Source organism: Taudactylus pleione, unplaced genomic scaffold (assembly GCF_031769625.1).
Source record: "Taudactylus pleione unplaced genomic scaffold, aTauple2 ptg000442l, whole genome shotgun sequence".
Taxonomy (NCBI): domain Eukaryota; kingdom Metazoa; phylum Chordata; class Amphibia; order Anura; family Myobatrachidae; genus Taudactylus; species Taudactylus pleione.
In genome coordinates, this window is record NW_028284844.1 from 4,277,358 (window position 1) to 4,301,866 (window position 24,509).

General features: G+C 44.7%; 1 protein-coding gene across 1 annotated transcript in view; it reads right to left on the minus strand.

Annotated features, from left to right (window-relative positions):
- NFIA (nuclear factor I A) overlaps positions 1 to 24,509 on the minus strand; it is a 317,707-nt gene that overhangs the window by 104,276 nt on the left and 188,922 nt on the right. The window contains 1 exon segment of the mRNA XM_088447871.1: positions 20,882 to 20,956. Coding sequence (XP_088303997.1) covers positions 20,882 to 20,956 — 75 coding nt within the window.

The following is a 24,509-nucleotide window of genomic DNA, read 5'->3' on the forward strand; positions in this document are numbered from 1 at the left end:
CACTGGTGATGTCAGTGGTGCCTCCCACAAACGGCAGGCGTTCCTTCGTTTGTGTAGCTACCCCCCCCTCCCTGCCTACAAAACGGGGCGAGCTATCGATCAACATCGACAGCTGCCCCTTTTGTAGTGAGTCCCAGAGCGAGAGAATTTCTCTCTCGCTCCATGGCTTGCACATACGTGCGGCACGCGTGCGTGCAGTACCCCACCATCAATCCGCTTGCGAGCACTATGCGCTCGCGAGCGGGTCTGTATCAGGCCCAGTGTGCGCAATTGGCTGAGGGCACAAGGTGGCCCCACATAATATAATTCCACACTCATGATAAGGGCAGGTTATGGCGAGCGGTTAGATGAAAGTTACCATAGGCTGCTGGGGTTGTATGGTTAGACGGGACCAGAATAAACAAATATAGAAGTCGGGTGCCTAGGAGCAAACAGGAGCTTTTAGGGCAGGCGTGTGGAACCTTTTTTCTGCCGAGGGCCATTTTGATATATATAACATTATTTGAGGGCCTGGTTCAGGCCACGCCCCCTCCGTGTGAAGTCACACAGGGGCGGGACCACAATCGCCGGTGATTACAGCAATGCCTGGAGCATCCTGAGGATGCTCCGGGGAGCTGTAAGGGCAGAGGAGTGACTGTCTGAAGCATCCTAAGGACGCTCCAGGTGGCACTGCTGCATAGATTCTGGTTGCAGTGTGCCCGTCTAGGCACCCTGCTAGCCAAAAAAGCTCAGAGGGCCAGACCAAATGATTCCGAGGGCCTTATAAGGCAGGAGGTTCCCCATACCTGGTTTAGGGAGTAAAGAAAACCCCTGTTGACTTTATAGAAATGACTCTCATAAGCTAGATAAAATAGGTCACTGTTTTTGAGGTGCACTGGCTACCTGGCTCCTGAGATCAGCCCTCTGTTCCTGAAATACTCTGTGAGCATCCCGACGATCTGATTGGTGACAGGTAATAGATCTCTTCCCGCCTACTTCAAAACTTACTACAAACAGACAAGGCTGAGAGAAAAATGAGTATAAAAACAAAAGTAGCTCCAAGACTATAAAAAGGGTAAAGTGTTTTGTTTTTTTTAAAAACAGCACGATTCCCATTTGGTGAGCATTACGCCCCATTATGATCCTCTATGGAAATAACACTGACCCTTCATCCAAATGCAGGATTTCAGCATTTCTGCCCGCCCAACAAGGCCTCCCGACAGCAGTCCCAGAAGGCTGTCAGACTGATGGATTTGCATGGAGATGGATAACAGTGTAGAAATTTGTGTAAGAGGTAACACAGATATGGACAGCTATAACTCAGACACCCTGCAGATAGAGCAGACTGCTGCAGTACGAGCAGTTATGGGTTAGAAAAATGACCACACTGCAGTCAGTCTGACTTGAATGGAAATCAATCAAACAGGATTGCTGCAGCATCCACAGCTCAGCCGCACTCCTACTCCTAATAGACAGGCCGTTGTTCTTCTTCATCATTGCAGCTCAATCCTGTCATACTTAGGATGGGGGGGGGGGGGGGGGGGGGCGTCCTGATCTAGTGCAACAGCTTTTAGCTGGTTAAAGTGCAATACACCCTTACTTAGAATTGATCATTCACTTTGCTTTCCCATAAAAGTTCCTTATAAACTCAGGTTACCCTGGTAAGAGAATGCTAATTATCTGCTTTTTATTTGTAAGAGTGTGAGCTGCCATACGACATGCCTTGTTTGGTAAAATGAAGCTTAAACCATAGACATCAATAGAACAGTGCCCCATAGTGGCTGAGCATATCATAAAAAATTGAAAGTTTAGCAAGCTGAAAGGGCTCATTTCATGGGAGATATTTGGGGACGTATTCTACACGTTTATACGATGTTAAACCGCATACAAAACCTGCATCCAATTCCGTTCATTTTTCCCTATTTTTTTTGTTAAATGACTGCACTATAAGGGACCTATTTAGAAAGATCTTCCAATAAATTAACATTGCGTTATCTAACGGAGACAAGCCCAAGTAATATCGTCCCCATACAAAACAATTACACAGAGCTGTTGATCGGAAATCATAATATATCAACAATATAGCGTTTTCATTTCAGTCTTTGTAAATAGCTGTGTTAAACATGCAGAAACAGTCTTTTCATCATGTGTTAAGGGCAGAATACGTTTGATAAGTCGTCCCTTTCGTATTTCTTATGCGATTTCCCCACACTTTAATTGCATATCCTGCAATTTACAGATGTTTTGTAAGAACAAATTCAGTGTTGCCAATAAAATATATATTTTTTTTAATGTGAGTTTTAACATTTTTGAAAGGCTTTTTAATGCTAAAAAACATTAAAGTGTTAAATATCAACCAAAACACACCAGAATTTTATTGCCCCTGTAGTCAACCTAACAAGACCGTGAAGCAACTTACTAGCGTACGGACACTTTTCTGACATGTTTTCTGGTGCAACAGTTTTCCTCTAATAAAACAAATATATAATATCGGTTACTGAGGCGGTCAAATCAATCAGGTGCCAGCTGCGCAATGCGCCATTGTAATTGTGTGGAAACGCGCAGCAACAGCACATGAAGTCCTGCGAGTCCCATATATGCGTGCGCTTATGGTGCATACACACGTAGCGATTTAAAAGGACGATTTGAACGATAACAATATCGTTACCGTTATCTTTCAAATCGTTCTTTTAAATGGTCCCTACCAACTTACCTTCGACTAGCGATGCCCGGCCACGTATGGTGAATACCGATATTGTCCATCGGCCATGCATGCCGGTCAACTTGCTCGATTTTGAGCAAGTTACTATAGGGACGATCGCTATAGTCGGCGGTAAGTTGGTGGTGTGGTGGATGATCGATATTGATCATTCAGCACACTAGGGAGGGTGCATAGCGATCTGCCAGCGATATCGTATTGCTGGCAGATCGCTACGTGTGTACGCACCATTACTCATGGTATGTGCTGACCCTCCCCTAATTGAAATGACCCCTTACTGTCCACTTTCTGTATCCCACTACAATGTTTACAGAACAATATTTCACTTTCTAAGCACCTTAACTTTTTCTCTAATGGTGAATGTAACTTAAAGCAGCAAAACCACCTAGAAGGTTTATATTATCTTCTCTGGTTTAAATAGCACGTTAAGACCCTGATTCAGAGCCGCTCGTAAACGGCCGCTCGTTTGTTCTGACCGATGTTCGCACATCTGCGCATGCGTACGGTTTTTAATACGCATGCGCGAACCAGTCAGTGCAGGCCGATAATCGTTTGTTCGCTATATAGCGAATGCCTGCTATTTTGAGTGACAGAAGGAGGCGTATGTGGGTGGTAACAGGGGAAGGTGCTTGAAAACGGGGGTGTGGAATTAGATCGCAGGCGTGCTTTAAGGTCAAAACGGGCGTTTTAAGGGAGTGCATAATTAATACAGCAGCGTCATTGACCACGTCACTTGTTTTTTTTTTACTCAGAACTGCTCGCAAAATAGCGGTTGAAAAAACCAGCCACAAGAATAGCGAGCAGTTCATACGCTGTTCGATGTACTCGATTAATCTAATAAATAGCGGACATGACGTATGGTGCGAGCGGCAAGGGGACGTATTTTTCAAAATTACAACCGCAAGTTTTGCTCGCTCGTTCAGACTTAGAGGCGTGAACAGACCGCAATTAGCGAACGGTTCATTTGAATAGCCACCCCTTGTTTTAGAACGAACGACCGCAAATAGCGAGCGCCTCTGAATGAGGGCCTAAGTCCCTTTCAATCATGAATTAGTCATTTTTTTCTAGCTGTCCTCGCACAAATCATTGTCATCTTTTAAAAAAAATTCTCCGCAAGTTTCGGCATATGGCTGCCCGACACAGTCACAGCCAGTTTGCAGCACAGACACAGCCTTGCCAAATTGGGCAATGTCTCCTGGGTACTCCGCCCTATATAATACCTACAGTGCTGGATGCTGAGGAAGCATGTATATGACGCATTGCGTTGGGTTTCGGGGTTTTCCTAGTGCGATCTCCAAGTTACTCTTCGGATCTGTTTTGATACTTTGCTTTAACTTCTGAAGATCTTTCCCGTTGTTCCATGGGAACCCATATGTGCATCACTTACAGGCTTTCCTGGGTATGCACATACATATAGGATACTCTCAGAATAAAGAATTGGGGATCAGCCAACTATAATCATTGTCTCTATTTTCCTTGTGAGCGGAATACATTATGCCAGTGAGAGTGGATGCAGGATACATTTGAATTGATTGATTGGTCTACGTTGAAGAAGCACACAGCCATTTACAATCATTACTTCTATTCCCTGTGAGTAGTATATATCATTACTGTGACAATTCAATTATATGTGTGGATGTTGTTACCACTATGTTAATCTGGCGCTAGCTCTTAGATCTGCTGTTCCCCATACTATCTACATTGGGTCTAGAACTATCTTGGTGTAGGTCACTAACCCTAACCAACAACCGATTTCTGGTTTTAATTGTGTATTTTTACAAATTGTATTTTTCAACATTATCAGAAATCAATAAAATTTGGTATTTTTCCTACCTTGAGTGTTTAGAGTTGGAGAGATCTTTTTCCTTTAGCTGTTATTGATTTTATTTTCTAGCACGTATCCATTGTTAGCAGACAACTGTAGACATGGTCCTTATTTAGTTTGACACAAGTAATGCTGGGCATACATAGCCAGATAAAATGCCTGTCAGACCGACAAGACATTTTATCTGGCCGGCTGCCAGCCGCAGATGTCGCCGGCATACACTGTGAGATTTCTCTCACAGTGTACAGCCCGACATCCGCGCTCCGCCCCCGGGGGAGGGGACATTTCCCTGTTCCTTCCGTAGGAAGGACAGGAAATGTCTGTCTGTCGGCCGCGGCTGGGCATACACTGCCCATTGCGGCCGACAGTTTACCGGGTAAATATCGCATCGGATGGGCATGCTGGACAATCCTGCATGCCCGACCGAGCAATATTTAACCCTCGGTCGCCCGCACACACGCTACAATTATCGGGGCGATCCGCCGATATCAGGCGGATCGCCCCGATAATTGTAGCGTGTATGGTCAGCATAAGACTCCCTACAATGTATGGTATAAGCAAAATATTATATGTGTTTATTAATGCCAGTATTCCTTTTCTATTTGGCTGAGTATGTGTCTAGTCATTTGTGTAATAAATCTGCAGTCTCGGCCAATTCCAGTTCTGGTTGGATTGCATTCTATCATTTTACTGCTCTTACCGCAAAGAACCCTTTTAGAGTAAAATCTTTTTTTTCCTCATTTTTTTTTCACCCCACCACAAGGGGGCGACCTTCAGAGACTTGGGGCCGTATTCAATTAGAAGCGAAAAGTCAGTTTCGGCGATACTTTTTCGCCGATGACGTAATTTTTGACGGTTTCAACTTATCCCTGTATTCAACTGTAGTGTAATTTTCGCCGGTGCGAAAACTCAATGCAATGTAATAGGCTAAAAAGTTTTGCCTATGAATACCCAGCGGAAAAAGAGCAAAATTGGGGTTTGGGGGTACAAGTAAGAAAAAAACACCCAGCACCCATGGGACAGGCTCCCTAAGGGAAACTGCGTCAATTTAAAAAAAAACACTGCTGGACACCCCAAAGAAGTATTTTCATTTTGGGGGTGAAAAATCCAATGTTGGGGTACAAAGTAAAAAACTAGCAAAATCGACTCCAGGGGGGGTCCCCAAGTATGCCCCAGTAGTTTTTTTGATTGTAGGTGGTGCAGTTTTTACGTTTTTTAAAACTTCACATTTGCAACTTCAAAATATGCTAGCCCCCATTTTCATGTGCCCCAAATTTGATGGGACTAGTTATTTTTTACAAAAAACCCCTCCAAAATGCTATTCTTCACCACTTATTTAAAGACGCAAAATAGCACCTATTGAGACCATTTAAAGTGGCCAAATACCTTGGGGCTATTCGGGGGAACACAGAGTGATCCCCCCATGTCAGCTCATCTTTTGGGGGGTGTCAAGCTGATTTCCCCAAACCTGACAGAACTTTTCGCTGATTTCAGTTTCGCCGGGTCCCGTTTTCTCTGATTTGGAGTTGAATACAGGGATAAGCGTGGACGAGCGCGATACTTTTTCGCACCCAAAACCAGCGATGACGGCGAAAAGTCAGGTAGCGGACTTTTCGCTTCTATTTGAATACGGGCCTTGGTAGTAAACAGGCTGTGACAAAGTTTTCCAATCAGATCATGTATTTTATTGATACCTAGTGATCATAGCCATCCTTAAATGTATTTTCTCTATTCAAATAAACCTAGATCACACAACCCTGGCTCGCAAAGTCTAGTTAGGAGGTTTCCACACCGCTAAGTAATTTAGTTATCCTCCCCTCACCCTTTTAAATTGGTGTCTAAGATTTGCAAAATCCACAGCTATTGACCTAACACAACTGCCAATAAGTTTTGTTAATCGGAAAATAATTAGACCTGTTCCGCACTTTTAGGACACAAATAAAGGCGTATATAAAGAGAAAGTACTTTTATACAAAAGCCATAAATATAGCAAGAAATAAAGAGCCAATTGCCCTCCCATGGGCTAGCTAGACTGTCACATGGGATAGATGGAAAATGTTTTTACAGTAAGGTACCGGCCCCTCCGTATAGCAGGGAAGCAACATGGAGGACAGTTATCCTGTGTGGACTGAGGTCTGTAGTTGGGATACTTAGTAAAGTGATCATATGATACAGAAGCTCGACGAGTTCAACACAGATCAAACCAGGGACACGAGTGTCAGAATATAACTTTCTATAATTAGCTGGGCACCATCACAAGGATAGTAATTATGTTTTGTGTACATGTGCAGGGTAAGGGGGAAACTACTTCACACCTAGTCAGCTAGTTAGCATTAGTTCAGCTGCCCCGACAAGCAAAGTTACCACCAAACTACAAAGATATGTTGGATTGCTAGAGTTGTTTCAACATTATTTAGTAAATCTCACTTTCTACAATGCAATTGTGAAGGATCATGTGCTTTTATTGTTCAGAAATAAAATGTTAAACATTGCAAGAAACCGCAAGAACATATGATAGCCGAAAATAGTAGAACTTTAGGTGTTGCTTGCTGTATGTAAGGCCATATACTTACGCGTTTCGCCAGTGTGACTATCGGCAAAACTACATACCAACCAATGTTTCGCTCCATTATCTCAGCATGCCTCCTGGTGCCCATAGCAATAATTCTATTCAATTAAAGAGTTGCTAGAGGTATCAAATACAAATATATACCATATATATATATATATATATATATACACACCATAAGAATCTGCTTGCTTCACTGTGCCTAGGAAATGGGCCGTACTTTGCATGGGTTTTTATTGATTACCAGTTATTTATATAGCGCACACATAGGGGGTCATTCAGACCCGCTCACGAGCGCAGGACGCTCGCAAGCGGGTCGATGTTGCCCCACTGCGCATGCGCACGACGGAGGGAGCTCCGTCGTGCGCATGCGCGAGACCCGGATAGCGACGGGCTCTCCGTCGCTCCGGGTCTCGCACCAAAGGGGGCGTGCTGTCTATGTTTATTGACAGCACGCCCCCTTTGGTGGGCGTGCCGGGGGCGTGGCTGCCAGACGGAGGCGTTCCCATGGGTACGCCTACCGTCTGAAGCCGGCCCCACTGACATCACTAGTGATGTCAGTGGGAGTGATTTTGGCTCTGATAGAGCCAAAATCACTCCAGGGCTTGCGGCAGCGAGACCCTACCGCAGGGTCTCCGTCGCAAGCCCGATGGTCGCGATGGTCTTGACCATCGCGACCATCATCATGGACGTTCGCATAAGCTGTGGGTGGTCACCCACAGCTATGCGAGCATCCAGGAGGACGCTCCATTTTCATGGAGGAGGGCCCTGATTCAGAGCGAGCGCTCTGGTCAGAGTGTTCGGCTCTGAATCAGGCCCATAATACGTAGCACTTTACAGAGAATATTTGGTGATTAACATCAGTGCTGCCCCAGTGGAGCTTACAATCTATATTCCCTACCACACGCACACACTTGCACACTAGGGAGCCAATTAACATTCCAGTATATTTTTGGATTGCGTGAGGAAACCGGAGCACACAGAGGAATCCCACGCAAGCACGGGGAGAATATACAAACTCCACACAGTTAGGGTCGTGGTGGGAATAAACCTCAAGACCTCAGTGCTGTGAGGCTGCAATGCTAACTATTACACCAACCATGCTGCCCATTTGTTTTCCACTTATTGTCCTCTTTATACCCCTCTTGCTGTATATGTTGCTTTGCCTTAAAGCTTGGTTTTCTGCACTGTAGCCTATGCCTTTATGTCAGGTCTCTCTAGCCCTTGGATAGCACACATCACTGCTCCGCTCTCTGCGTTGAATGTTTCTGTACCCAGAGAGAAGTGTTTTTTATTTTTTTTTAGTTATGTCCCCAGTAACACAAATGTCGAGCTCTTACCATGTTCATTTAAACACAGCCGGAAGCATTCAATGAATTAGCTATTGTTTGGGAAATGTTGCTGCACTTAGCAGCTAATCAATCAAAGCTACCTGGGAAAACCCCTTCAAGGTTTCGGTCTGTACAGGAAATAAGCAAACTCGGAGGGTATATCTGTCTCTCCTTAGACTGTTCTTTAAACCACACCTGGCTCACCCAGCACTGATATAGATGACTAACGTCACCCTAGAAATATTCAGTTGTGGGGGGTGTTTGGAATTACAGGTGTTCAGAATTCTGCATTCGGTGAATGGGAATTTATAATATTTTTTTTTTCCGCGCTGGGTCCTCAATTTAAATATTCCCATGGAAGAAACGCTTGCGACATACATTGCAAAAATATAAGATCAAATAAAATGTTGGCATATGGAAACAGTGGACCATTGGGACTGCGCACGCCTTGTTGTATACATACTTAGTAGAACACAGGGCACGTGGCTATCTTCCGGAGTACCAGGCTCATTGCACTATCTAGTCAACCCTTCCCTTAGTTACTTGTCATTATTAATTTAAGCATTCCATCGTTTTGCCTAACTTTTTTTTTTTTAAAGGTTCGGTCACCTTTTGACACCATGCGTTTCCCAGGCAGCAACAGCACTGCAGCAACATAAGGGACAGCGATGAGCATAGATAGCCCTAATCTAATTTTCATGTACTATTTTGGAAAATTTATTGAAACAGATCCGGCTAAATACAATAAATAAAAGAGGCCAGATGGTGTTTTCGTTCCCTGGAATGCGGCACAGTTTGATTTACCAACATTTAGTGAAAAGTAAAATAAAACGGCACTATAAAGTGATAAAAATGCATTAGTAACCTTACATAAATACTCTGATCCTAATGTATTCATGCTTCAAGAGATGAGGCATTAGGAAGAAACATTATGTTGGACTAATAAACTTTTTTTTTTTATGTACCTAAGAAGTCGATTAGATCTACTGTACTGGACTTAAGAAGCATAGAGAGGAACTGTTAATATCAACCACCCCTACAGTATTATTTATTTGGGCAGCTGTAACAGGGAAGAGGGGTCGTGATGGGGGTGTGTGTGGGTGTGTGTGTGTGTGGGGGTCTGTTCCCTAAAATCAATTATTCAGCTACAAAGTGCACACAAGTATTTTCTAGTCTGTACAAGTATCTCGCTTATCAGGACACAAGGAACTAGCAAAATAACAGGGAGGCACTTCAATATTATATATATATACATATGTGTGTGTGCATTTATTTGTGTGTGTATTACTCAGGTAACATAAATACAGGTCAAATATAACCTTAAATTTAAAAACTAATATTATGACTTAAATTTCGGATGTAGTGATGACCCTTCTGTAAACAAATAAATAAATATATATATATATATATATATATATATAAGACACACACACACACACACCTGAGTTCTTCAAGCTATTGCGTAGAAAACGGATAGACAACCAGACAGATATTTTATGGCAAACTATTGCCCCAGTTTGGTTTACAGTCTCTTCACAACACACAAAAGATATGAAACGCGTGGAGATTACTGTAGGATTGCTAGTGCAGGCTCCTATTGACCACCTAATTATGCTGAGTTCCATTTATAAACATGGCGAAACCACTAAGTTTATGGAGACTTTTTGTGCAGCTTTAATAGGATATTGATCGAGAGCGCGGTTTGAGTGGACTGCCATTGAATTGTGTAATGGCATACAGAAAGCAAGGTCACTGCGACTGCTCGTTCTCTGGCTGCAGGCTATTTTTTATTATAATCTTTTTCTTCCCTCTAATATGCCGGCACAAATAGCTCTCTTTCCGAGTAGCAGATCTTAACACACAGAGTGTGGGAGCCATTTTTCACGCCTGGTTCCTGAGCCAGAAGAGACGCAGGTTGCAGATTTCCCTATGGAAACACTGCAACAGATTATCTAGATTTAAAATGGGAAATGTTTATATTAACGGGGTGATATTTGCTTTAGCATAATTCGGCAACAAATGATATCGCTGAATTATTTTATAAGCATTGCTAAGTGCCTATACCGTCAATAGCTTTTTTTTTTGCTATTTGTTCTTCATATAACAAAAATGTTATCTGCCCCCTTATTTTTTTCATATAACACAGCCCCTTTGCCCCAATTGTAAAGCGCTATAGAATATTTTGCCGCTATATAAATATATGTTAATGTCTTCAACTGTCAGCTGTTCCTGTTCAAGCCTTTTGCCACAGATTTACTTATCTACAGAATGTCTGAGGCAACACTTGACCTGTCGAGAAACTTAGAACAGGTTTAATTGGTTGCAACCTCTGGTATATCTCCAGGGACCCCTGACATGCAGCCCTGAAAGTACAAGAAAGCAGAGTATGGGGGAGGGAGAGCTATGACAGGAAAATGACAGATTCATTCAAGACTTGACTAAAGATCAAATATATATATATATAAATTATTGCACAGTATTGAAATAGCGTGTTTAGTTTGAGAAGCATTTTGACATCTAGCTCTGTACAGCCATACATAACATTTCATAACAATTAAGGTGAATGCCCACCAGTTTCCTTTATCTGGAACATAGGTGCAGTCCACAAAATAGATCTGTCCACTGCATTTATTCTGGGAACACACTATGCAATACTGTATGTTGTTACATTGTTTTGCATAGACATATCGCATAGTGCATCGGCAGGTGTGTACTACAGACCATATCTCTTTGAACGTATGGGTGACCCGCCGACAAGCCTGTACACTGGCTGCAGGGACTGATGGTGACTGACATCTCAACTGGACGGGCAAATTTAAATGCCCGTTCAGTTGTAATGTCAGCGCAGACATCTCAAGTTCAGTGGCGTATCTATAATGGGTGCAGTGTGTGCGGGGCACACGGGCCCCCGGGTCCAGGGGGGCCCCGCACTGCACACACTTACCTGTCCGTGGTACCACGTCGGGTGTCTGCGCTGCTCAGAACACAGGAAAATGGCCGCCGCGGCCATTTTTCTGGTTTTCCGCGCATGCGCAGTAGACTCCGGGCATTAGAATGTGCCCGGAGTCTACTTCGCATGCAGAGAACGCCAGAAAAATGGCCGCAGCGGCCATTTTCCGGCGTTCTGCGCATGCGCAGTAAACTCCGGGCACACTCTAGTGCCCGGAGTCTACTAAGGCTCCGGTGGCTGGCTAGCTGCGTCAGTCGGCTGCCCGCCACCGGGGAGAGAGGAGGGGGCCCTGCACGTGGAGTGCACATGGGCCCCCTCCTCTCTTAAGAGGCCCCTGATCAGCAGTGCATACAAGTCTGAATCAGGACCTTTGTCTTTATTCCCATTCATCTATGCCTATGGGCACATAAAAGTTTTAACACTAATGAATGACACAATCAGTGTCCACTTTTTACTCGTTGTGCCCACACATGGAGCATGGGCCGCTGGCACGAGGAGGCAGCAAGCTGTGAAGCTCCTACATATTGGTGATGGCTGAGAGAGCACAGCTGGCATATTATGTTACATCCCAGCACCTCACTCCAAGTAGAAGATGCCAGCGTGTCTCAGAAAAAGAAGCAGGGGAGAGAGTCAGGGCACCACTGGTGGAGGTGCTCAATGAGGAGATGGGCCCTAGAGCACAAGCCCCTGGCTCGGTTGATGGGTACACTTTAAGGTGCATTTGTTATCAGTGGCAGATTTTACCTTGGGGCTGCAAGGCTGCAGCCCCCCCCAGTAAAATCCTCCACTTGTTCAGTGACTGTAACTGGAGGTGGCTTCCTATTGGACACGCCACCTGCCAGTCACGCACAGGACAGGCAGTCCCAGGGCTGCTCTACCTTTTGGGCAGCCCTACAGGGCTTCTCGGGGCTGATACCAATGCAGCCCAGAGAGACTGGTCTAGTGTTATGTGCATGCGCAGCGCTATCGCCGCTCAAGCGCAAGCCCCGGTGCCTGACATTCATTGTGCAGGTGCCAGGACCGGAAGCAGCGGTAGCCCCCCCTTCCCTCAGGTAAGAGAGCACGAGCCGCTGCTGTTTGTCATCGTTTAGACACTTGGGGGGATATTTACTAAAGTGCGGGTTTTTAGAAGTGGGGATGTTGCCCATAGCAACCATCAGATCAGATTCTACTTAACATTTATCTAGCACCTTCTAGAAGATAATAGCTAGAATCGGACTGGTTGCTAAGGGCAACACCTCCACTTCTAAACACACACATTTTAGTAAGTATACCCCCAGGTGTCACTGTTTTATTGCTCCCTATGGTTTATATTGTCAACACAAGATGGCAATACTTGCAAGGGCAGGAAAAGTGCATATTATAGGCAATTTATATGGAACGTGGCAATCACCTTGCTGCAGTCGTGGGTGGTCCTGGTAGGATAACAGGCATCAGACGGTGCCGACCTTTGCAGCACATCTGAATCATATCTCAGACATTGCTGACTCATTAGTAAAGTGTAAAAACAAAGAGAAGGCCGTTAAATAAGAACCAAATGTGCCGCGTATTCAGATTGTCCTGACTTGACCGCAAATACTTTTTTGAAAATGGGACTGAAATTTCTGATGGGTTTTTTAATATATTATCTGTGTGGTTGCGGCTTTATCTGTGCGCCGTGAACATCAAAGCTGGCACCTGATCGTGTTTCGATTTGGAACATTGTCGGGAGAGGGTTATGTAGAACATTCCAAGCCTGAAAAATATGCATCATCTAATTCAATGCAGCAATGTAGAAACCCAAATAGCACCTGCTAACCCTGCAAAGGAACACTGGTGATGACAGCTCTACTCCCTGATTCCTATGGATTAGGTATATAACCTGTATACTGTTACAGGGGCGTAACCAGGTATTTGAAAGGTATGCAGTCGGGATGCCGACGGTCTAAATGCCGACTGTCGGCATCCCGACTGTCTAATCTCGGGCAAGGGTCTAATGACAGGCGTCGAAATCCCGACGCCTGTCATTAGACCTACGCCGGGAGCCCGACACCCGGCTTACCGATCAAAGGTAAGCCGGGCGTTGACAGCCGCAGGGGGGAGGGTTAGGGGCTCCCGGAGTGGACTTACGGTTAGACACCACCCCGGGAGGTTAGGGTTAGGCTAGGGGAAGGGGAGGTTAGAGTTAGGCACCCCCGGGGGGAGGTTAGAGTTAGGCACCCCACCGGGAGACTTAGGGTTAGCGCTTGGGGAAGGGGGGGTTAGGTTTAGGCACTTAGAGGGGGGATTAGGGTTAGCCACTTGGGGGGGAGGTTAGGGTTAGGTACCCCTAAGGGTTGGTTAGGGTTAGGGGGGGAGGTTATTTCCGCTGTCGGGATTTGAACCACCGGCCATGCGATACTGATTCCATTTGAAGGCCCCCTAACAAAAGTTTGTAAGGGCCCCTATGTGCCACCCAGTGGCGAAAAATGTATATAACACATGTAACTTTGACAAGGAAGATGGGCCCCCCTCAGCTCTGCTCCCCATAGCAGCTGCACCCCTTGCACCTATGGTAGTTATACCCATGTGTATACATACTGTATGTATATTGGTTCAGGACCTAAAGTCCGGTTTCTCAGTCTCTGACACTTTTACTCCCAGACAGAACTGACCTCTTCATTACAGACAGCTGAGGCTCCTCCCACATATTTCGGACAGGGCTCTGATACAGGTCACAAATGTAACATTGCTGCCACTGGTGCATCTGTCACATCAATGGTCCTGGATGTACTGTATATTTATCCAGAGCAACACTGAAAGCTTGTCAGTCCCTCCCTGCCTGCTCTGTAACAGAAGCACAGCCTGCATAACATCGCCACCCACTGCGGAGGGGAGAAATAGGGTGGGGGGAGCTTATTTAGCTAAGCATCAATACTTCAGTTATTCCATGTATATTTTACCGCTCTGCCTTACACAGCCTTGTTATATAATTATGCATTTATTTGAAATAAAAAAATAATATTATTAAAAAAAAGTGACTAAAAAAAAAAAGAGGAAATATTTAATAAGTAATTCCTCACATATGAAGGTGCTTAGTAAACATTTACACGGCTTCGGAGTACTTGATAAAAGTGTACATACATCTACTCATACTTATCGATATTTGGGCAGGTCGGTGCAACAGGGCGGGTGGGAGCGGTTTAGGCAGGTGGAGCAGGACTGTTCCGATGCGATTGCGTCATCGCGGCCCAGCCCCCCGCTTTATAATGCGGATATTACCAGCATTATAAAGCAGGGGGCGTGCCTACGAAGACGCAATTTAGTGTGAATCGCGTCATCGCACTGCCCACTTTCGCGGCGATCACGCACGCGTGCAGGGGGGGCCGACGCTATTCTGGGAGACTTGCCAACTCTTATGGGGTGCCGGGAGTGGCACGCGATTTTTGGGAGGCTCCCGGCAGTCCCGGGAGAGTAGGTACATGTGTGGTGTACGGTCACCAGGACTTCTGTCATTTTGTTTTCATTCCTCTCTCCAGAGGTTTATCACCAGTGGCCATTGTTATTTTTTGAGCTTCTAGATTTCCTGATGAATCTGTATTCTCCCCCTCATTTATACACCACCGTACAGCTGCCATGTATGTGCTTGCCGTGCAAAGGGATGAATGGAAATAAAGACAATGGGCCTGATTCAGACCCGGATGCACTGCCAATGTCGGACGTAGTAGGTTTTTTGCTACTGCGAATGCGTCTAAGTCGCTCCGTGCCTGATTATGTGGGCACAGAGCCGCAGTTGCGATTTCAGGCGCACGCAGGGAGAAGTGTATTGAAAATGTAGTGGGCCTTCCGAGGTGGTGACAAGCAGGTGTCTTAGCGAACGCACGCATATGGGCGTGTTATCGGAGTGTTGCGGTCGTGTCAGTGAAAGTGATTGCGTACACATATGCTCAAACTCTCACACAGGCGGCCATACTCGGACAGGGAGACCACAGCTGCTGTAGAGCTTGTGCAAGTTTCGATGGCGCATCTAAAGCTGCACCAATCGGTATTATTGCGAGCACGGGCGCTGACGGTGGGCATCTCAGTCCTTGCGTATGTGGATGAACGGATGCACACAAGGAAGGACTTTGTTTCGCCATTTGCATAAAGTCATATGTATGTAGACGCAAGTCATCCACCGACGTGGAACCATAAGTCCAACTGTTGTTAGATATGGAATATATCTGTTATTGCAGAGGTACACAACTTGGCTAGCGTGGAACTGCAAGTCCCAGCTTGCCAAAACAGACAGAGGAGGGCCACAGTATGTTGGGAATTGGAGTTCCGCAAATACTGGAGGGACACAGATCCCAGTCCCAACTTATGAGTTTGATGAATGATATCAATATAAAAATCAGCTATCAATGTCCATTATAGTGACTTTATTGCGTCGTTAACATCTCCCAGCCTTTTAGTATGCAGGACTCATAGGCAAAAATATGTATATTACACTCTATTTCCCTTTCAGGATCCTCTGTTTTATGGATGGATGAGAACAGCGGAGATTAGTTTTGGGACCCAATATTTATACTGCATATGAGGTCAGAGAAAGCATCCAATTCTGCCGATCTGCTCCCCAGCGCACGTTATAAATTTTCAAGCAATTATACAAATTGACTTTATACCGCATTTGCAGAGGTCACAGATGAGTATATACATTATTGCTTTCTGGAGCCGTATCAATTCTACTTTGAATAAGTTTCAGAAACTTTACCGCCGGCTAATATGGAGGGCGCCTTGCGCTCTGTGCGCTATAAAGAGAAACAGCACGATACAAGTGACAACAGGATTGGCAGGGAAGAAAAAAACACTTATTTCAAAAATTGTCACATACCTGTAACCTACGTAGCAAAAGGGAATTATTATTGAAGCACTTTTCCTGAGCTTAACAGACTTGTTTTGTACTAGTTTGATGAGTGAGCCCAGACTAACGCGGGAAGAAAGGCCAGCGCTACGCTTTGGGAGCAGCTATATCCCCTGGTCGGGGTAGGTCATGGTGATGTCCTAGATTTCCCTTACACTGTGGGTCACCTTTATTCTAGGACTCAACCCCAGCCCCTACACTCTTGTTACAATACATTGAAGTCTGCACCAGTTCTGTTTATTTCTTCAACTAATAAATATTATTATTGTTATTTAATCGTGTTTATAAATATCTTATAAACAGTGAGAATATAGAGTTTCCAAACTTATTGTTCTCACTCAGAAAAGGTTCAAAAATCCACATTGAATGCAGCAGTTCCCCTCCCCCCCCCCAAATAAGCTCTTCCAGGCTTACTCAGTATTCGCTTAGCACCTATTACAAGTTACGGTTTTGAAAGAACTGATACTTTGCGACCCAATATTTTCAATATTTCAAATATGCTTTATCAGCATAAATCAAGGACCCCCCCCCCACACGCTATGGTAATCAGGGACTCCCAGCAACCGTACTGCGCTGTCTTTACACCCTACCGTGTGTTGGTATCTTATATGTGACTCCCTTATAGAACTTTTGATCCCTCCTGACTTACCCAAAATGTTACTCGTTAGTACCAATGAGACTAGTGCCAACTTGTCTCACTTAGGGTGGTATTTATCAAAGCTTGGGGAGAAATAAAATGGTGAGAGATAAAGTACCAACCAATCAGCTCCTAATTGTTCTTTTTCAAACACAGCCTGTAAAATGTAAGTTACAAGCTGATTGGTTGGTACTTTATCTCTCACAATTTTATCTCTCTCCGAGCTTTGATAAATACGAACGTTAGTCTTAAGCTAGGTACACACTAGACGACTTGCAAACGTTGCAATGTCGTCAACGATTTACCTTGAACTCACGGGCGAATCATCTAGTGCGTACACACTGTGCAATGTAACAATCGACCAAACGGTGTATCTTGCATCATTTGGTGGTTAGATTGTTACTTCTATAATGTAACCATATCGCCTGGTCGTTCGGTAGAGTGTACACACACTGCGCGATTTGCGGGGGAATCGTTAACGAGATTGACAGATCTTCCTGCATGTACAAACGATCTGAAGATGCGATGGACGCCGCCACGGGAGCGCATACACATTTGACGATTTGAACAATTTGACGTTCTGATGCGTTGGAATAGTCCAAATCATTCAAGATATCGTCTCTGACATTAGAGCAAGTGGTGGGGGCCTCAGGCAGTGGGACCCACCTGGGATTTCCCCTGTACTCCTGTGGGCCAGTCCTACCTTGCCCAGACCGAGCAGTATACATATAATACAGAGCAGTATATAGCACAGAGCAGTATGTAATACAGAGCTGTATATAGCACAGAGCAGTATACATATAATCCAGAGCAGTATGTAAGACAGATAGTATATAGCAGAGCAGTATACATATAATCCAGAGCAGTATATAGCACAAAGCAGTATGTAATACAGACAGTATATAATACCGACGCATTTCTAGTTTCGTAAGCACGAACTTTTAAGCGAAAACAGTAGCACTGGGTGGACCATCTAGGTGCAGTATTGCAAAACCAAGGTGTGCAATTTTATGTAGTCTAGAGTGTCAGTTCTTGTGTTTTCACTGTAAAGATTCCCTCCCTGTCAACTGTGGTTCAACTGCTGCCGTGGTTGACAGGTCATGTTGGTTCTTGTAGTTCCACAACGGTAAGAAAACCTCCGTTTCTCTACCACTGCTCTACAGTAATTCTCAAAGTTAATTATGAACAAAATATAACAATTTTGTCCACATTAGACTTAAGTCACCCCAGGACTCTGTATGAGTGTCATTAAAGGTGACGGAACATGTTCTGCAGACGTCCAATCAGAATGCACCACTTTTCTTGTGCAAGGGCAGAGAAACTTAAACAAAGGGGGTCTGGACATAGCCTGACAGTATTTTTTCTCTTAAGGTGATATCCACCCGCCGCAAGCTTTCGACACAATTGGCCGCCCACCTCAGTGACCCTTATAGGATCTGCTAGATATCTGCTCTGAAATACAGACCCCTCCATATTTTTTTTTGACAGCATGGAGATAAGGACTCAATGACCCCGATAGCTTGTGCGAGACCGCCGCAGTGCTGCCCGTCTTACATTAAGGACAGAATACAATCAATGGGCCTTTGATCAACCCAGCACGACGGCGATAGGAACTCTTAATTCATTGTGCTTAGTGAATATCGACAAGCTGGTAATGATCAGCCCCGTGCTGTGTCATTCATACTGACAACATTTAGCATCCTCTAAAGGTCAAACCCAGATCCCCCTATCCACCGAGGTGTAGCTGCAGGACTGAACCAGTGAAGATGTATAACGTATTATTCTGGGATGTGCACTGTAAACACACATATAGGCGGCAGGATCACATTCTGAGTCACAAAGAACTAAATTAATGATGATTTCCTCATCCCACACACACACAGACTGCAGAAACCGAGCTAGTTAGGTAAACTTGGATAACATGAAAAATAATCCCCAGGGAGGTTTTCATCTCATGAAATCTGGAGTAAACATTTGGGGTAAGGGGTCAGTCAGCATAAAGTTCCCAGGGCAGGGGGACAAGTTACCCCCAGACTGCAGAAGTCTGCAGTATTCAGCACCACTGTATGTGCACATCTGACTGTATAGATGTAAAACCTCCTTCCATTTGACCTATTGTGGCTTCCTCTGATATTTTCCCCTAGCGCCTAACCCTCCATTTGATACTGCATTTGACTGACTGTCTACTGAATTCTCCACTGAACTCTGAATTCATACACTGCAGGCAATGAAGGATTTTACAGCAGCCGAACCCTGGGTACAGATGCGTCTCCTCATACATCTAGCCTCAATACGCCACGCGGTGCGACTTGCCTGGAGTGAATGAGCCGCCAGGTCTTGTGCTACTCTCGAAGGCGATGTGATTAGGACACAACCAGCAGACTGTGCTGATTAATGTGATAGGCGTCACTTGTATATCTGTGTGCACCCGAGTCTGTATATGAAGCGCGACGGGACTCGGAATGAAAAAAGCTGCGGCCGCTACATTGTTGCACTTTGTATAGAGAATCAGAGACTCAGTCGCACACAGATATACAAGTGACCAACGGAGACTCCAGAGGTGAGGCTGCAGCACAGTTCAAATTCAAATAGGGGAAGTCACACCAACTGCCACCCCAAAAGCTGCCACCGGGACTTACTGGCAGTTGGTGTGGCTGTGGCTCCTCTATTTGAATTTTGGACTGCACTGCAGCCCCGCCCCTCTGGAGCTGTCACTGCAAGTGATGCATATCAAATGAATCCTAGTTAGTCCTAGCCGCATCGAATTGCGGCTCACACACTTTTCCGTCGAAAAAAAGACACCCGGTGCTAGCAGAGTCGTGCTGAGAGGGGCTTTTTAGCCTCAAGCATACCCGATCCAAGTAGTTTGATCAAATCAATATTGCTGCGTGTGCTAATGTTTGAACATTTTAATTTAAAGCTTTAAGACAAGTACGAAGTTTGTTTTATTTTGGACTTTCAATGGAAATGATTTGGTGCCTCATTTAGAGTCAGGAGCAAGTAGTAGGACACATGCAATTGGCACCTGTGTGTGATGAGGCCTAAAGCCAACATAGGTTTAGTTATGTGTTGTCTGTCCAGATATCTACTTACTGCACAGCTGTGTGCAGGTGACAGGTACCCTTTGTAGTACATTGTTGGCTACAGACAGTGGAGACATCCATTTGGTACACAAAGCCAATATTCAGCGGTGCCTCGTGCCTCAGTGATGTAATTGCTACAGGGTCTGATTTACCATGGATCGCAATTGCAACCGCATACGCAGATCGGTCGATGGTGTGTACTGCGCATATGTATGCAGGCGCGTGAGTTAGCATTGCGATCGCCCTGCATCACCTACGCAGATACACAGCCATCGTAGAGTGAGTGACATCAGGTCCGCGTTTGGGGGTGGTGACAGAGAAGCAGTCAGAGAAACGGAGGCGTGCCTGTCCATTTGAACGCCGTTCCTTGGGTGTGCATAAATTAGCCACTGCGACGGCATACGCAGCTTGAGTACTTACTGCGTGCGACGAGGTTAGCGATTTCTGAGTAAGGTCAGACCTGTCGTAACTGTGCGTGAGAGGTCGATGGTACTCGATGTTCCCGATGTATACACAGGATTGCAAGGTATTACGGATGTGCGAAAGCGGTAGTGGGCATTTCTGTGCTGGCTTTGGGGGCGTCTCTATACTGGCTTTACTACTGCAGTCATTAGCATATTTTCGCAGCAGACCTGCGTGCGCAATCGCAGCAGCGATCCGTAGTGAATCAGGCCCCCTGTAGGCCCGCCCCAGACACTGGATGCCTCCACGCCGACTGTTGCATTTTAAAATACGAGATTGATATTTTGCACAGTTAGGGGTAGATTTATTAAAGCTTGTAAAACACCAATGAGATCACAGCTATCATTTCTCTGATTGGTTGCTATGGACAACAACAACACCACTTGTCTGTTTTGTAAGCTTTGGTAAATCTTCCCCCTTATGAAGCAAACCTCTAAATTAGGGGAGAACAGGAGGGGTACTTACTTTGTGATACTCTTACAAGTTCTGTAACACTGAAAACACCTGAAGTCACAAAGCTGTCTTGGAAGCCCAAATGTCCTGAAACGAGAGTGCAAACACAGCGGTTATATATCAGCCACGCGCCTGTTTCCTTTCACTTCTTGAAAGACAGCACACAAAGTTATTGATTTTTATAAATGGAGGAGAAAGATAAACACAATGCACAATGGCCCGGCCGAGTTGAGTTATTATGCGGTTTTGGATTTGGAAGATTCGAGAGAAGGAAAAAAAAAAGGATAACACATCTGCACCTGTAGGATTCCTTAATGCATAAGCAATTTAACAAGAAATCTGGAACAGATACTGATGTAATAAATGGTTACCTTGGATAACCTTGGGTGACTGGTAACAATGAAGCAGAGGAGATCAGGCCCTGAGTTCCTTGAAAGATTTAAAGCTGTTCTATTAAGTAACATCTGATCGGGATTATCCAGAACCGCCTTCCAACCAAACAGAATCGCGAGATCCCCATCTCTGAGGTTACACGAGGGAAATCTCACAGTAACAGCTGTTAGACACACAGTGAGACTGGCAGGCACGCAGGCCGGCAAGCACACGCCTACAGCGCAACATCACGTAATTGTGATAAATAAGTGTTCAGCGACGTCCTCCCCGGGGTTACGGGGCTGCGCCCATAAAATGTATATTTTTTAGTTTACAACTAAAAAAAAATATTTATCTTTATAAATCTTTTCTCACAAAAGAGAAATGTGCAATCTATGCTTTAAGACGTATTGGAAATGCGGATTTATATGTATATGTATTAGTAACAAAACACTCTTATATTTACTAAAGTGCAGGTTGAGATGTTGCCCATAGCAACCAATCAGATTCTAGCTATTATCTTTTAGAAGGTGCTAGATAAATGATAAGTAGAATCTGACTGGTTGCTATGGGCAACATCTCCACATCTATAAACCCGCACTTTAGTAAATATACCCCTTAATGTGAATGTCTGTGGAGATAGAATGATAGATAATTACCATCTCAGTCACCAAATCCCTGCGCACATGTGAGGTGAATACTTTGTGGGCTGAATCACTATTCCCTACTATTATTATCATTGTTTGTTGATATAGCACCACTATAGTAAGTAGCATTGTACAGAGAATATTGAACCATTCATATCAGTTCCTGCTCCATTGGAGCTTGCAATCTAAATTCTCTACTACACAAACTAGGGTCCACTTCAAAGAAGCGAATTAAACTACCACTTTTTTGGACTGTAGGAAAAAAATGTTATGATATTAGATTTACATTTCCTAGGCAACTGAGTGTATGCTATTGTTCTCTGTTATCAGTCATTTTAGTCTCACATAGCATACCAGCACTTTACTATACTAGACATAAAAAGCTACTAAAGCAGAGGTTCCCAAACTCAGCTATAACAGTCCCGGCTTTAAGGATATCCATGCTCAAATCCAGATGGTTAAATCAAATTGACTGAGATACTAATAAAGTCACCTGTGCTCAAGCATGGATATCCTTAAAACCTGGACTGTAATGGCGGACAACCGCTTTGGCCAAGTCCAGTGTCTCCCAAACCCCGTCCTCATGGCCCACTCACAGTCCAGACATTAAGGATATCCCTGCATCAGCACGGGTGGGTAAATCAAACTGCCACCTCTGCTCATGCAGGGATACCCTTAGTGACTGGACTGTGATTGGGCCGTGAGGACTGGGTTTGGGGATCACTGACCTAGACTGTACCCGATATGGAAACACATGTGGCACTCCTCTGCCGGGGCAGACCCTGCTCTCGGTATGCCTACAAGACGGGGGCGACTTACCCCCATTTTGTAAAACACTCACTTTCGCCGCTTCTGCCACCAATCGGCCACAGCATGTCTTAGGGGTTACTGCGTCCGTCATCGCCTCCATTTATCTGCACATGCGCACACTCCAATGAAATCACACAAACGTAACAATTTTATTTTTAAGTTTCTTTCATATCACTGTGGAAATGTATATATCACTGAAAATGTAAGGTGAATGTATTTTAAGTTTAGTGCTATATGAAAGACAAGAATATATACAAGCACAATATAAGTCCCCTCTCAGATATGTACATAGTGCTCATTCTAGCACCCTGCACCTCTCACACCCAGTGCAGTTCCTCTTTCCTGCCTGGGGTGTTGCTCTCTACTCTGGGGCTTCTAGCACACTCAACTGATGAACAAACTGCTGAGATACAGATCATAGTATGCTAGAAGCACCAGAGCAGGGAGCAACACCCCAGGCAGGAATAAGGAACTGCTCTGAGTGTGACAGGTGCAGGATACCAGAATGGACACTGTATACAATGAGGGTATCCTGCGACACGTTGGGTTGTGCGGCCCTTTTATGGCCATTCATAACAAGGAGGTGAGTGTGGTGACTGGTAAACCCGGCTGCCGCCCTTTGTGTGGATCCTCTGCCGACCGACTGTCGGGGATCCAGCGCAAAATGTATTCTGGAAATCCCGAAAATTCTTTCCGCAATAAAAGGGAATGAACAATCCCACCCTGAGCATGTCGTGTTCCTACAATGGGGGAACACTTTTAAGACTTTAAATTCATGTAAATTCATGTAATACAGTTCTAGGCTGGATCTTTTTCGTTGAAAAGGCAGCATGAGAGTTATTGAACAAGAGAAAAAAGGGGGCAATATTTGACAACCGAAATCAGCATAACCTTTATAGAGCGGCAGTCATGGGTGACTGTCCCCTGACCCCGAGAGATTATGTGGGGATTTCAATAGCAACAACTGGAAATGGCTATGATTGAATAGAAAGCTCCGTCCTACGGCCTCATATAAAGGGCTCCACAGTCCCAGCCCAGATTTCTATGCTCACTGGAAAGTGTATCCTGGTTGCAGCGCACAGGGTGTAATAAAGAGAGTGCTGCTAACCCAGCTCCGCAGCGGAGATGAGCCTGCAATGTCAGAAATTGCTGCGCAGTGAAGTGCCCTATATAAAATATATACACACACATTAGGAATACTGCACATGACAAAACACTGGACACCATGAATTCCCCATGTTCTATACAAACAGGAACCAACCTTACCCCTATTTCTGTCAATGGTACAGGCACAAGATGGCCGCTGCACAGAATTTACACTGAGGTCAAGGGTTAAGTCCATTACGTTAAAGCTAATTTGCCAACATACAGTCAGGTGCATAAATATTGGGACATTGACAGAATTTTCATATTTTGGCCTCTATTCACCACCACAATGGCTTTGAAATGAAACAAACAAGATGTGCTTTAACTGCAGACTTTCAGATTTAATTTGAGGGTAATTACATCCAAATCAGGTGAACGGTGTAGGAATTACAGCGGTTTCTATATGTGCCTCCCACTTTTTAAGGGGCCAAAAGTAATGGGACTATCAACTCAAAAGCTATTTCATGGACAGGTGTGGGCTATTCCCTCGTTATTTCATTATCAATTAAGCAGGTAAAAGGTCTGGAGTTGATTCTAGGTGGGACATTTGCATTTGGAATCAGTTGCTGTCAACTCTCAATATGAGATCCAAAGAGCTGTCACTATCAGTGAAGCAAGCCATCAAAGGGCTGAAAAATCAAAACAAACCCATCAGAGAGATAGCA